A 15,299-nucleotide genomic window follows, 5' to 3' on the forward strand; every position below is an offset into this window, starting at 1 on the left:
AATCGATCGATAAGTCCTAACACTTTTCTTAACATATATAATGAATTTGGAAATGATTCGGGATTGATATTTTTACACACTTTCAATATTATTTTAATAAATTGTATTAATTCTTCAATTGCGGTATTTGGTATGTTATGACTTGACCTGAACTTCATAATCCATATCAAAATCCCCTTAATTAGTTCATCTGTTGGTAATTCTGAAATATTCGGTGTGTCTGAAATATCTGGTATGTCGAACATAGGATGAGAATAATTCTCAAAATTACTTGAAAATTCGTTATCATCATTATTAGGAGGTAATCTTCTTGCGCCGAAGATTCACTATAAGTAGATATCATCCGTGTCATATTCAGTTGATTCAGCGACTTGCTCAACTTCAGTAATATGACGAAGTGTGCCTGTTTTTGACCTTTTTTTACGTGGAAGAAATACATATTGTTGTTCCTCATATGTATCATTATCAGAATATGTATCAATAGATATTGTCGTATCTTGTGGTTCTACTAACGGTATTGTCGTATCTTGTGGTTCTACTAACGGTATTGTCGTATCTTGTGGTTCTACTAACGATATTGTCGTATCTTGTGGTTCTTCTAACGATATTATCGAATCAATCAGTTCTACTAACTCTTGAGACGTTGGAGCGCCTTATCGGAATTTAATGGTTCTAAAGAATTCGTTTGCTCGTGTCTCTCCTTTGTGCGCGGATCAATCATTTTCCCATTACAATTGCTGCAATAGCACGGAACCTTCGATCTTGGTTTTCTGGTCGTAAATTTGGCATAAGTTCGTTCAGAGGTTGAAGAACTCAGATTATTATATTCGTCCAAGATATTAGCAGCAATGCGTTTTCTTCTCCTTTTATTCATTTTTTGATAAAAGTCAGATATGATAAAGTTGTAATATGTTTTTACGTTGAATAAAATTGTAATTATTAATATCAAATTTTTAGTGATGTCGAATTTTTAGTAATATTGTGATTTTTTATATTCCGTTTTTAAAGTGATATTGATGGTATAATTAAAAAAACCATACGAAAATTGGACGAAATAGACAAAAAATTGAACGAAAATTGAATAAGTATAGGAATTTAAAAATAAAACATATGTATCACCATACTATTTAATTTGATTTAACAGTTTCATTAATTGAAAGTCTAATTTGATGCGAAAGTTTAAGTCTGATTGATGAAAAAGTTTAAGTCTGATTTGATCTGTTTAATTAATTGAAAGTCTAATTTGATGCGAAAGTTTAAGTGTAATTGATCGTTGATTGTTGAGAGTCTAATTTGATACAAATGTTTAAGTGTAATTGATCGTTGATTGTTGAGAGTCTAATTTGATAGTAAAAAATAGATATAAAAGGTGGACCAATTTCCTCGTTCGTACAAAAAATCTCTTTCTTTTTCTTTTGAAAAAAAAAACCAATAATGACTCGTAAGAAACTATCGAAACCAAATACTCCTCCACCAAATATTGCTGAGCCGTCAACACCAGCACTACAAAATATTGCCACTTCGTCAACACCAACATCTTTAAATATTGCCACTTCAACACCGGTATCACGATCGTCAGCATCAGCATCACGAAATATTGCCATTTCGTCAACACCAACACCTCCAAATATTGCCACTTCAACACCGGCATCACAATCGTCAGCATCAGCATCACGAAATATTGCTTCTTCAACACCGGCATCACGATCGTCAACATCAGCATCACGAAATATTACCACTTCGTCAACACTAACACCACAAAATATTGCTTCTTCAACAGCAACAGCTCCAAATATTGCCACTTCGTCAACACCAACACCTCCAAATATTGCCACTTCAACACCGGCATCACGATCGTCAGCATCAGCATCACGAAATATTGCTTCTTCAACACGTAATACTTTACAGAAACTTACCATTTTTAATCAATATAGAATCGATATCGTTAAGTTTATCTTAATGATATCGTATCGATATCATTTCGATATCATTTCAATATCAATTTAATATCGATACGATATCGAAATAAAGTATTATCACTTCGATATCATTTCGATATTAAATCGATAATGAAATGATATCGAAATGATAAATAAAATGATATCGAAATGATATCTTTAAATTTAGAGTTCCAATCCGTCAACTGATTATCCGTTCCAAATTCGGATATCCGTCATCCGTCGGATAAATTAGATAGATCGGATGGGCATTTTATTGACGGATCGGATGACAATCCGACTCGGATGAAATCGGATCATCCGTCAAATCCGATCGTCTTAAATAGGTTTTTAAAAAAATTTTTTTTTTTTTTAAAACCTTTTTTTTTTTTGTAACGGAACAACTAGGGAACAGCGGCTTATACCACCGTTAGAGGTTAAATTTTTCTTTTTTTTTTGGTATTTCTTTTTTTATGAACGATATTAACTGTTCTCTTTTAATTTTTAGAAACGGTAACGACATGTATATATATAGAAAGTTTTCCTTTTTTCTAGTTTCTAGAAACAGAATTAACTATTCCTTTCTTTTTATTAGGAATAGTTTCGGCTAGGTTAGAATGACTTTAGGTAGGTTTTTGTTTTTTTTTTAAGTTTTTTTTTTCTTTACAGGAATGGCATTAACCGTTCCTTCTTACTTTTTTAGGAATGGGTTCTTCAGCTTGACGGCTTAGGCTTCTTGGAGTAAGTGTTGGAGAGATTTCGTGTTTCTTTTTTTTGTTTTTCTTCACTTTTTTAAGGCGTAGGGCGAATTTAAGTGTCAGGACAGAGATTTTTCTTGGAACGAAATTAACCAATTCTTCTTTCTTTTTTTAAGGAATGGATTTGGTCTAACGATCTTAGGATTTTTCTTTTTTCTTTAGGAACGGGTTAGGCTTGAACTTCTTAACCGAACGTCTTAGGTAAGTTTTTTGCTTCTTTTATTTTTTTTTTCTTTCTGAGATGGCATTAACCGCTCCTTTCTTTTTTTTAGGAATGAATTCAACTATTCCTTTCTTTTTGTTGAAAATAGTTTGGCCACCTTTGTTTTGTCTTAGATGATCTAGTAAGTCCAGAGACTCTTTTGATGACTTTTCTTTGGGTGTTAAGTATTAACCATGTCGTCTTTTTTCTTTTAAAAATTGGTTCAGCTTAGGTTCCTTTGGCTGGTTTAGCAATTTAGGTATTGTTTTTCTTTTTTTTCGAAGTTCTTTCATTTTAAGAATGATCAATAATATTAACTACTCTTACATTCTAGGACTTGCTTTGTTAAATCAAACACAAAAAAATTAAAATAAATTACTTTAATTGTAAATAATATATAAAGAAAATTGAACTGTTCTATTTAAGAATAAAGATCAAATCAGCAAAAGATAAATTATCTTTATTGTCGTTACTATCATGTGATATTTTTGTATCGTCTTTAACAAGAAAAGATCATACTTTAGGTCATGTGAACTATCTTATAAATGATAATCATCTAAATCAAACTTCGACGAAATACTTTTAGCCAAAATGAATATACCACCACCTAACGAAACTGAAAGTCCCAATAATGCACCATTACTTAATGATGATGAGACCGACTCTAAGACAGGCAAAAAAAACTAGCTGGGTTTGGACTTATTGGGATGAGGAGACACAAGAAATAAAAGGCGTATCAGCGTCAAGTAATTATCTGTAAAGTTATTGATGCTTCCAATCAAACACCATGTAGAAAAATATATATCAAGAGTAGTGGGTCTACTGGTAATGCAATAAATCATTTAAGAAATAAGCATGATATCACTAAAGATGGTAAAAACAATAAGGTTTGTTAAATATTTCTCATCTGTTATTGCAATAATAAATTCTTTATTTAATAACATATTTTCAAATAATTATTAAAAATTTAGCCAAAAGATCCAGATAATCAAGTTACAAAGAGTCATAAACATTATTCAGCAAAAAATCAAGAGGAATCCCGGCAATATCTTGTTGATTGGATAGTTGATGATATCCAACCGATTAGCGTTGTTGCAAATCTAAAATTCCGCCAATTGATTAATCAACTAAATCCTACCTTTGTTATCTTGTCCAGAAACTGTAAAGGGTATTATTCATGATGCTTTTAATTTTTCCTTTCCAAAATTGCAACAAACTATTAGAGATCAAGCCAAATCGGTATCCATGACTTTGGATCTTTGGACTGCTAAGAACCGCCAAGGCTTTCTTGGAATTACTTGTTCATTTATTAATAATTCATTTGAATTGCACGAATATACTTTGGATATAGCCTACGTAAGGTATCCACATACCTCTCAACATATTCTTGAAACGCTTGAGGAAGTATTGAAGGAATGGAAAATTCGTGAATTGGTATTTACTGCAACAACAGATAATGGTTCTAATGTCAAAAAAGCAATTCTAGATATGAAAAATGTTAATTGGCTAAGATGCACAGCTCATACTTGCTACAGTTGGTTGTTGGGAAGGGTATGAAATCCGCAGAGGTATTAATAGCACGTGCAAAATGTCTTATCGATTTTTTTTTACGTCAAAGCAGAGTGAGCGTTTAGAAGATATCCAGAAAAAATTTCCAGATTTAAATAATGATCTTAGAAAGGAAAATATTGTAAGTATTTTGCCATAATTTTATTATTATTTTTTTTAATATTCAAAAAATTATATTAAAATTTTGTATATAATGTAGAATCCTGAAAAGACATCTGAATATCTTCTTCATGTTATATCTGATTCACCAACACGATGGAATTCATCGTATTTAGCTTGGCAGCGGCTTTTGAAACTTAAAAATCATATTATTATGTTGATTAATACTCTTGCTACAAAAAATGATTTAGATTCGAAAAAAGATTATAAAAGGTTAAATAGTATTATGTTAACTTCAGATGAATGGGATTTAATTCAGGATTTGATTCCAGTATTAAAACCTTATGCAGAAGCTACAGAACTTCTAGGAGGAAGTAGTTATTGTACCCATTCAATGATGAATCCTATATTAATTAACATCAAAAAGAGGTTTCATCCTTCAACATCACGTGGTGTTGCAGCAGCTGAAAAAATTAATATTAATTTTGGTGATAATGATACAGCATTTAATGAAGATATGGCAATAGAAGAAAATGAACAACTGCAAGCTGGAATAGAGGATAATGAACGACAATTGTTGACTAATAATAAAAGAACTCAGATTAATAATCCTGTTAATTGTTATGGTCTAATTGATCAAATTAAACTCAGTCTTTTCACAGCGATGAATTATTATTGGAATGATCTTACATCACCTGATAAACTTCTTCCCACTTTACTTGACCCAAGAATGAAAGATCTTAGCTTTGTTTCTGATTCAGAACGTTATGCAGCTAAAGATTTGTTGGAAAAGAAATATAAAGAATTAAAGTTTCAAGGTTCAAATGATGATTTATTATTACCTATAAATGTAGATGATAATAGGAAAAAAAACAAAAAAGCATATACTATTTTTGCAGACTTAAAGAAGAAAATTATTCCGGCCGATGATGAGATTGGTAATTATTTACAATTAGAGGAAATTGATTTAGAAGGTGATCCATTTGCATGGTGGTATGAGCGAAAAGAAAAGTTTCCAATCTTGACTTGTCTTGCTAAGAAATACTTAGCAGTTTATGCATGTTCAACTGCAAGCGAAAGACTGTTCTCCGATGCTGGCAATATATTAACTGCAAAAAGAGCTAGGACGTGTCCTAATTTTTTCAAAAAGTTAATATTTTTGAAACGAAATGGTAAACACTTAGATTCAATTCATGGTGAATCTAGTCAAGAATCTTAATAATCTTGATATTCAAATAAAAAAATAAAAAATTTTATGCATTATTGAAATCAGAGTCTAAATCAAAGAAATTTTTTATGATGTTGTTTATAAATTTTTAAGTTTATTAATAAATAATTAATACTGATCTAAAACTATCTGTCATAAGCTTGTAGATAACGCTCCATCTGTAGGAAATTAATTGATAAACCATATGCCAATGAGTTAAGAATGGTCAAGCCTGTTCAAAAAAATAAAGAACTGAAAAAAACAAAAAAAGACCCAAAACTTACGTAAGATTATTCCAAGAAGGTCAAAGTCAAAGTCACAAGATAGAAGGGATATTTAATGCCATTCCTAGAAAAAAAATTAAAGAAGGAACGGTCAATACCATTCCTGGAAAGAAAAAGATTAAAAAAAACCCTTCCAATATTACCTAAGGCCATTCTAAGAAGCCCGAGCTGAACCCGCTCCTAAAAAAGGGAAGGAACAGTCAATGCCGTTCCTAGAAAGAAAAAAAATTAAGAAGAAACAAGAAATCCCTCTAATACTTACCTAAATTGTTTCAGTCTAGACAGAATCCATTCCTTTTAAAAAAAAGAAAGGAGGAATGTTATTGTCATTCCTGAAAAGAGAAACACGAAACCTCTCCAGTATCATCGACACACCGAGATCAAGTTGAAAAACCGTTCCTAAAAAAGAAAAGAAAAGAAAGGTTCAAATGTTATTCCTAAATAACTTGCTTATTATAAGTGAAATGTAGTTGTTCTCACAGCAAACGGCTTAGTTAGAAGGTCCTGGGTAATTAGGCTTGCAAATCAGGGAAGAAAACAACTACAAAATTCGTAAATAAAATAAAGAATATGGGAAAAGTTCTAATAAAATAATCAAATTTTCATTTTCGGCTCTTAAGTCTTCATTGGTTGCTTTAAGAGTTTTGTGTAGCGATTAGTCTCATTATTAAAAGGAGCGTTAAAATTAAAATTATATATTTGAAAAAATGACTCCAGTTGAGATGCACGAATACAATAATGTAAACGCTTCTTGCTCAAAGAGACTGACGCCTGGAAAAAAAAGTATTTATCCTTTTGTGCTCTCTAATACTAATCCTTTCGTGGTCTCATCATCTGAAGGAGAAGAAATAAAAGAAGGTAAAAAGCGGATTATGGGTAAGCAGGGCGAGAGGAGTGAATCAGAAAAAGAAGAGAGTGATAGCGAAGGGTGGACAGTAAGTGTCAATAAAAAAAGAGGGAGGCAAACCCGGTAGCTATAGTAAAGGTAGAGGGGGTAGACGTAGACATGTCAAAAAGTAGTTTCGTTATAGTACATTAAATTATATAGATTGTAGTTGTGTAGTAGTTTGAGGTGGTCGTGTGTTGACCGAACGGTAGGCTGAAGCGCCCGGTATGGAGTGATTGTCAATGCTTGACGTTGGCAATTTCAATGTATCTCTTTTAAATTTTATTGAAAAATGGTGCGCTTTTTCTCGATTTAATAATAAAGTGATGCGTTTACGCGAGTTGTTAAAAAAAAAAAAAATATATATATTTGAAAAAAAATTTATTTTAAATTTCGATCATAGTAACTAAATTTAGTTAGACGGATCATCCGTCGGATCACTCATCGGATGAACCGAATTTATCCGTTCGGATTCAGATCACAGTTGACGGATGACGGATCAGATGGATCACATGATCTTCGGATGACGGATGACGGATGATCCACGGATTGGAACACTATTTAAATTAAACTTAAAGATGTTGTTTCGATATCATTTCTATTATCATTTTGATATCATTTCAATATCGATTTAATATCAAAATGATATCGAAGTGATAATACTTTATTTCGATATCGTATCGATATTAAATCGATATTGAAATAATATTGAAATGATATTGAAATGATATCACTTGAAAATTTAAAGTTTCTGTAAAGTATTACCACTTCGTCAACACTATCAACACGTAATATTACCACTTCGTCAACACTAACACCACAAAATACTAATACTACAGTTTCTTTATCTCCCTTTAAACTTGTTATTCCGCCAGATATTTCAGCCTCAATAGGTCGAACTCAATCTCAATCTCAACGAAATTTAACGGCTTCGGATATTATTAAAAAATATCCTAATATTAATGTACCAAAAAGTTATCGTTCACATCACGAAGAAGGAGCACCAAGAAGTGATCGACCAAGTAATGAAGAAGCGGGTAAATCGAATTTGTTATTTTTATATTTTGATATTTATTATATTACATCTGTTTGTTACATATCCTTATAATTTAAAATAGGTAATTTTGAGTTAGGAAATTTAAAAAAAGAAACCCTTCGACTACAGAACGAATTAAAACAAGAAAAGTCCAAAGTAGCCGGAATGAAACGAAAAATAGATAATTTAGAAGACCATGTTCGTAGGATCGAGGAGGAGAACTCCATGTTACGGGATTTTAATGAAATTTTTAGTAACGAATTGAATGAATTATGTGAAGAAAATAAAGCTCTCCGAGAAGAACTTCAACAATCCAAACAACTTCACATACCTCGAAAGATTATTAATCCTCCGCAGCAATATTCACCAAAACGTCCTAATAAAAGATTAAAATCGAGAGAGGAATCTCCTGATGAAGTTGCCGCTACAGATGCAAGAGTAAGAATTTTACAAGACTATTTGCAGCCGAATTGTGTTAATGTATATATACAGCTTTTATTATTTTATTATTTCCTCTTATTGTTTAGGCTGAAATGAAGAACCTCTTGAAAGGTCAAATACCTGAAGAATATCGGTTAGATTATGGTAAGACTTTCAGTGAACAGACAGCAAAGATATACGAAAAATTGATACCTGAATTAAAGAAGTTGATGAGTGGACATTATAATCCGTCGGTAACCCAATTGTCAGACTGGTTACGATCGATGCACAAGCATAAAAGAGATAGACAACGGAAATGACAATCAGGCCAATTAGACAAAGTAGATCGAAGAATGCACGTAAATGCGCGATTGTCTGAAGTGAGGAGTATTTTATTTTAATACACTTCTTTTTTTTAGTCATTTGAAATTAATCTTTATATATTCGACAGAAAAAAAATAGACGAGTAAAGGCCGCAATAAAATTATACGAAAGAAATGATGCCAACATACAGGAATTCGATAAAGATGAATTATTGCCAATGCTCCTACAGAATGATTGTCATTCGATTGAGCAATTGGATTCCGAAGACGAATCAAGACAGAAATTGCCTAATAACAAGCGGTTCCTGCATGTATACGATCGGGAATGGCGTTCGAACAAGATATTAAAGTGATTATTGCTATTAACCTATTTTAATATTTATTCGATATATAAAGTTTATCTTTGTTTTAAATAGTTAAAACACCTATTACGAAACGTATTGGACCCTGAAGCAGAATATATTCAACACGCAAAAAAGCAAAGAGAGAGAATTTATGATGATGACATGTATTTTACGTCTAGTGAACCTCTCAAGAATGCGCCCGAATGGGCGCTCGATAAAGCGAAAATGTACGAAACTGATGAAACTAACGAAACAAATGACGTTAGCGAATATGACGTGGCTGATGATGTGATTGATGATTTGATTCAATCTTACGAAAATTGTGAGCCAATGGAGCTGAATTTAACGGAGCCATATTCGGATTTCTTGTTAAATTCAGCGGAAATGAATTCGAAGATTTGGATGAGATTGGTGAAAGTTCGACGACAGTAAGTTGAATTGTTTTTAATATTTTTACATCGCAAATATCGCTAATTAATTTTGTTTATATCATATTAGCAACAAAGAGCCGAAAGGAGTCGAAAAGGCAAAGAAAAAGCCACAAAAGAAGCAAAAGAAGACGAGGAAATTTATGAAATCTTTGAAGCCGACGAATATTATTAGTATATTTTATATTTCTTTTTTTTGGTTGGTTTATTGGGTTTATTTTTTATTATATGGTATTATTAGTATATTTTATATTTCTTTTTTTGGCTTAATATGGTTGGTTTATTGAGGTTTATATATTATTATGTACATGGGTTGATTTATATAATTATATTACTATACGTCAATATATATAAAATATAAAATAAACGGGTTTTATTTGCTTATACTATGCTTTATTATTCGTCCTTGAAAACTCTATTTATCAATAATATTCGGGTTACATATAGTAGTCGAATATGGTTTTTTTAGGGTCGAACAAATATGTAATAACGTCCTAATATAGGTCTAATTTTAGCCGAATATCCTTTCCGAATTTGAGTCTAATTTTAGCCAAATATCCTTTCCGAATTTGAGACGATTGGCACCCTAAATGCGCCCGAAAATTTGACCTTAATTTGACACAGGTTAGATCGTCATTCGACCTATATTCGACCTGGTCAAATTTAGGTCGAATTGTTCTATTTCGACCAGTGTAATATAAATAAAAAACTAGTATAAAATAATATACTATTTGTAAAAAAAAATAATATTAGCAAAATATAAACAAAAAAAAAAGAAATTTAATTAGTAATATTATCATTATTTTAAATATAAAAAAGGAATAATAAAAGGTTAGTAAAAAAAAAGAAATTTAATTAGTAATATTATTATTATTTTAATATATGAGGAGAAAAAGTTTTTTTTTTAGCCGGTCTAAACAAAAAACAACGAAGGTTACATAAGATGATAAACGAAGTTACACGCGTAATAAGAATAGAAGGGAGGGAAAAATGCCAAAATCTGGGCAATCCCCACAAGAATAATCAGGACAACAACGCATCCTCAACACAACACACAAGTGACGGATGGTGTATGAACAATCATATCAGGCAAGTTTTAAAAGTGTTGCTTTACATAATTTTAGTGTTAATTAATATTAAGAAGTTGTTTAATACAATATATCCTATTGTTTAATACTGTATACTGTAATGATTAACACTGAATGCTGTTATATATGTATAATTTTACAAGTTTTTTTATGTTGTTTGATATATAATATAGTTCAATATGATATGCAATGTAGTTTAATGCTATCAATCAATGTAAACAAATACAAAATGTTGTTTCATTAAAATTTAGTATAAAAATACACTGGTTGTTATCGCTATTTATTAACACTATACATATTTTTTAATACAAAATGTAGTTTAACATATTGTTAAATGCCAATAAGCGACATATATAAATACGAAGTTTGTTATACTGCAATTTAGTATAGAAATACACCCATTTTTATTAGTGTTTTTTAACATTATACATATTTTTTAATATTAATTCGAGATCCGGCTATAAATCAGTGAAATTTACTATCTAAAAATGGGGTGAATTTTGTCGATCATCTAATAAAATTCATTTAATCGGCATTTTCGTGGATAGGGTAACACTGCATTTAGTACAACTAAATGAAACTATTGCGTCTTATTTTATAACAGAAAAACTACAGCTTTCAAATGCACTATTTATTTCCTTTCCGGTAATAATAAAAAAGTGACTTGTCTTTGCGGCGACAGCAGATTCTTGGAATAAAGCTATTATGAGCTTTCTTAATTGCTAGTTATAAAATATTTATTTTATGAATTATTATGACACAAAAGACAATATACACTAAATAAACCTATTTTTATTCCATTTTTTTACAATTTTATGAACTTTTCAATCGTTGGTAATTAACGACTTTTGAGGCAATATCCTATTATTAGTTCTAATTTTATTGATTATTATAATTCAAAACTCTAGTTGCTGCTTCTTCACGATGCTCTCTATAAGGTTGCTTGCCAAAATCAAGTAGTTTAGGCCAAGGCCGAAACTTTTTTAAAACCGAAAGTTTAGGCAATTAAAAGTAAATTTGTTGAAATTATACAATGCCAAAACTTTTACCGAAAGGCCGAAATTTGGCCGAAATTATTGGCCAACATTAATACTATAATTCTGGCCGGAATAATGATCGACACGGAAATTTCCTTTTATGGATATTTGTGTAACCTTTGTGAAACCGATTTCTCCGATTTTACTGGGAAATAAAATTTCCTTTTTTGGAAATTTGTGTAACGTCACGTGATACAATATCATAATTTCGGCCGAATTTTAATTTTGGCCAAAATTAAGACCGAGTTTCGGCCTAATTTCGGCATTTTCGGCATTTGATTTGATTGGCCGAAACCTTTCGGAATTTCCTTTTTAGTTTCGGCAGGCAACCTTAGCTCTCTAGTAGTTTTTGATATCCAATTTTGGATCGTGGTAACTTTTGGAACATCTTCTTTATTGATTTCGCCCTCCTGCGCACACTTTTCCAACTCACATTGCATATCTTGAGCAGTATAACGATTACTTTTGTCTGCATTACCTGCCATAAAATATCCTTCTAGTAATGTTCTCACTTGATTTGTCATTCTTTTTCCTGCTCCCTTTTTACCAAATTTTTGGTTCTCCTTTAAGGCCCAGCCAGCTTTCAGTGGATATACTTTTTTGATATCACTAATAATAAATAAAATAAATAGGTAAGTAATCTCCATTGTTTTTGGTATAGCAAACTGAGTATAGAATATACCATTGTATAGTTTGGCCGTTTGTTACGTCTAATAATACGCCAACTATTCTTTCTTGTTCTATATCATATTTGTCAGAATATATAATTCAAATATCAAAACTAGTTATTACAATTAATCTCACCTGATTTTTTGCGTTCCATTTCTTTGTTTAATTCTTTCTCTAGATTAATTACTAACTCGTCTTTATTTTCCTTTCCATTCAGCACTATTCTTCTAGATTGTAATTTTTTTACAAGAACTTGTTTTGTAAGACGTTCTGGTCGGATATCTGTTGCAATAGTAATCACATTAATTACTGCTATCTTAGTATACATGCAAGTAGTATTTTATAATGCTGAAGAAAGAATATGAAAAGGATAAAGCTAGTAATAAAATTGGAGGATGAAGGAACAACTAACGAAATGTGAAATTTTGCGAATCAGTAAGAAATCAGAATAATTTTCTTTATGGTACGTACATTCTGAATTAGGTAGCGGAACTTCCCAATTAGAATGTGAAATAGTAGGAGTGGATATATTCGGATTAGGTTTTTCAATTTCACGCTTTTGCAATTTTTCTAATTCTGTAGGAGTAAATATAGTCAGGTCCAAGATTAGGTATAGGTAGTGCCAATATACTCAAAATCAAAATCTCCAGAGGTTGGCCATTGCCATTCAAACCAATTTGAATTTCCTGGCAATATATTGCTTCCACTTCCTTTATTGATAATGTAATTTATTATAATTTTGATGGTTGTAATTAATAGAAATAAAATAAAGAAATTATTTATTTTCCACATTACATTATAATAATTCATACAATTATGAAAATACATGATTCTAATTATATAATTATGTAATATACCACGATCTCTATTAGGCACCAACTGTGCTACAGAAGTTCCCCAAATATCTTGAATTGCATTTTCAATATCTTTTCCCATTTGAATATCAAATCCCAACCGAACGTAACGATTTATTGCATGTGAGATCTATTTTTAACAACTAAATTAGCTTAGTATACATATACAAAGTATAAATAATTGATTTTGATTTACCTGCACGTGGTGTGAGTCTATAGCTGTTTTTGCTTCACCTGCTTCAAGAAAAACCCATTTTTTAACTTTTACATTATACTATTTTGGCCAGAAAGCCATAATCATCATTAAATCCGCATTATGATAATGACCACCATTATCAGACATTATAATAACAGATTCTGGTCGTGAATCTAATGTTTCGTTTCAGTGACGTAGGAAGAAGGCTGTAAACCAAGAATCTTGTCGGGTATCTGGAGACCAGTTGTCGAATGCTTGAACTTGAAGTTTGGTTGAATTAGGTATTGTTGTATATACTAAAACAGAATGTAATGACCAGCCCTTTTTGCTAAACCAGTCACTTTTTGTCTCCTGAGCAGTTTTTGGCAAAATTTTCATTTTGTAATCAACAAGAATAAGAGCAGTCTTTTCGTTTAATGCTAACAAATTGGCATTAAATTGGGCATTCAAATAAACTTTTCTTGTTTGATGTGCGAGATAATATAACAAATGTTCCTTCATATCTTGAAGATCGTTATAGTTTGTTTCATTACTATGAGCTTCAATATCGGCAAAAAAGTTGAAGAATTCTTGGCATTCATTACGTGTAAATGTGTGAGATTCTGTGCGTTGGTTAAAACGTAAAGTAAACAATGGTTTATACATGGATCATCGTAAAGCTATGCCATTCGAAGTTACGTGAAAATGTTGCTCATAATCGCGTTTCAGGGAATCTTTTCGATTTTCGCAACGTCTAATAGTTGTTTAATGTTAAAAAGATAGAGATTAGTTTTACTTATAATTTAGTATTTCGTATTTAAAGTTCAATAAATCAAATAAATAAATACCTGTATAAAAGATTGCGTAACATACTTGTTAATATATTCAATAAGATCTGAAAAAATTTCATATCCATATTTTTGACAAGTTAAACACAATCCACCTAAATTTTCACGATAAATATACTTATTTCCTGCTTAGTGAAAAATGTAGTTCGTTGAACTCCATCAAGGGATATTGTTCATGATATTTTTTCCAAAGTGCAGTTTTGTTTGCTTGAGATAATGCACGGGTTCATTAGTTGTTACGTCTGTTTTATATGAAGCTCATTACCAACATTCTTTTTATCCATTAAAAAAGCCTGCAATTGTTAACTTTGCATTTCAGTTGATAGTTTTCACGCGTTATTACAGGTTTATCAAAACTTGGCCACCAGCACCATGTACATGAGCATGATTTTGCGCATAACGAATTGCATCATTTGATACCTAAAAATTGATATTAGAAATTATTAACAATCAACTAGCCAGATAACGTAATTTCAAGCACATTCATTGACTTTTAATTTCAATCGTAAGAAAATTTTTTAGCGATAATTGATAAAATACGAGATTTTCCATCAAATCCATTTTTGTTAATATGCATTGCCTCCTGAAATGAATCCCAAAAGATCTGAGTTTTATTTTGAAAATGAATGGGGATTGGATTAATAAATCCTTGTTTGTATAGTATTTTCAGATTTTCTCGATCAATTGTAGGAGTAGAAGATCTAGACCAAAGAAAGCTCGCACTAAAATAAAACAAACATTAATTAATGTTCACTAATTATTCAATTGTTTTTACAATTTACTAACTTTCGACTGTTCTATTAAAAGGAGTAACCGTCGGCATCCACATTTTTTAATATTGATTTCCATGCGTGCTTCTCGATCATTGATATCGTGGTTAGATGGGTACAATTTTTTTAAATTTTGTTCGCAATTCTATTATAGTAAGATGCTTGAACGCCAATCTTCTGAAATAATAATTGCCAGTTGATTATTGCTAGAATTCGTCGCATTAGATGATGTAAATACATTCTTCCCGTCAACGTCATCGATTATTCCATTCTTAACGTACAACTAGGTGTTAAAAGAACCATTTGTTGTATTTTATTATTTTCTAGCCCAAACAATTCTTTTCTTTTTATATTGTTCGTAAAAT

General features: G+C 31.0%; 6 protein-coding genes across 6 annotated transcripts; 1 reads left to right on the top strand and 5 right to left on the bottom strand.

Moving 5' to 3' along the window:
* Positions 1-326: 326 nt before the first annotated feature.
* On the bottom strand, positions 327-874 carry OCT59_014967 (uncharacterized protein; the record flags this gene model as incomplete). The annotated part of the gene is made up of 2 exons (XM_066150354.1): positions 327-652; positions 733-874. 2 exons carry the CDS (start codon positions 872-874, stop codon positions 327-329), a joined length of 468 nt encoding a protein of 155 aa, XP_066002529.1.
* A 382-nt stretch (positions 875-1,256) lies between these two features.
* OCT59_014968 (uncharacterized protein) lies at positions 1,257-1,919 on the bottom strand (the record flags this gene model as incomplete). The annotated part of the gene is made up of 1 exon (XM_066150355.1): positions 1,257-1,919. One exon carries the CDS (start codon positions 1,917-1,919, stop codon positions 1,257-1,259), a length of 663 nt encoding a protein of 220 aa, XP_066002530.1.
* Positions 1,920-6,763: 4,844 nt separating this feature from the next.
* Positions 6,764-9,668, top strand: OCT59_014969 (uncharacterized protein; the record flags this gene model as incomplete). Its single annotated transcript, XM_066150356.1, has 7 exons — positions 6,764-7,026; positions 7,702-7,979; positions 8,061-8,416; positions 8,506-8,652; positions 8,850-9,032; positions 9,138-9,476; positions 9,564-9,668. 7 exons carry the CDS (start codon positions 6,764-6,766, stop codon positions 9,666-9,668), a joined length of 1,671 nt encoding a protein of 556 aa, XP_066002531.1.
* A 1,792-nt stretch (positions 9,669-11,460) lies between these two features.
* OCT59_014970 (uncharacterized protein) lies at positions 11,461-13,223 on the bottom strand (the record flags this gene model as incomplete). Its single annotated transcript, XM_066150357.1, has 6 exons — positions 11,461-11,512; positions 11,949-12,227; positions 12,301-12,358; positions 12,423-12,599; positions 12,759-12,863; positions 13,145-13,223. The coding sequence occupies 6 exons, from the start codon at positions 13,221-13,223 to the stop codon at positions 11,461-11,463; spliced, it is 750 nt and encodes a 249-aa protein (XP_066002532.1).
* A 300-nt stretch (positions 13,224-13,523) lies between these two features.
* On the bottom strand, positions 13,524-13,982 carry OCT59_014971 (uncharacterized protein; the record flags this gene model as incomplete). Its single annotated transcript, XM_066150358.1, has 1 exon — positions 13,524-13,982. One exon carries the CDS (start codon positions 13,980-13,982, stop codon positions 13,524-13,526), a length of 459 nt encoding a protein of 152 aa, XP_066002533.1.
* Positions 13,983-14,663: 681 nt separating this feature from the next.
* On the bottom strand, positions 14,664-14,993 carry OCT59_014972 (uncharacterized protein; the record flags this gene model as incomplete). Its single annotated transcript, XM_066150359.1, has 2 exons — positions 14,664-14,886; positions 14,947-14,993. The coding sequence occupies 2 exons, from the start codon at positions 14,991-14,993 to the stop codon at positions 14,664-14,666; spliced, it is 270 nt and encodes an 89-aa protein (XP_066002534.1).
* Between the last annotated feature and the right edge of the window lie 306 nt (positions 14,994-15,299).

Source organism: Rhizophagus irregularis, chromosome 22, assembly GCF_026210795.1.
Source record: "Rhizophagus irregularis chromosome 22, complete sequence".
NCBI classification, from domain to species: Eukaryota; Fungi; Glomeromycota; class Glomeromycetes; order Glomerales; family Glomeraceae; genus Rhizophagus; species Rhizophagus irregularis.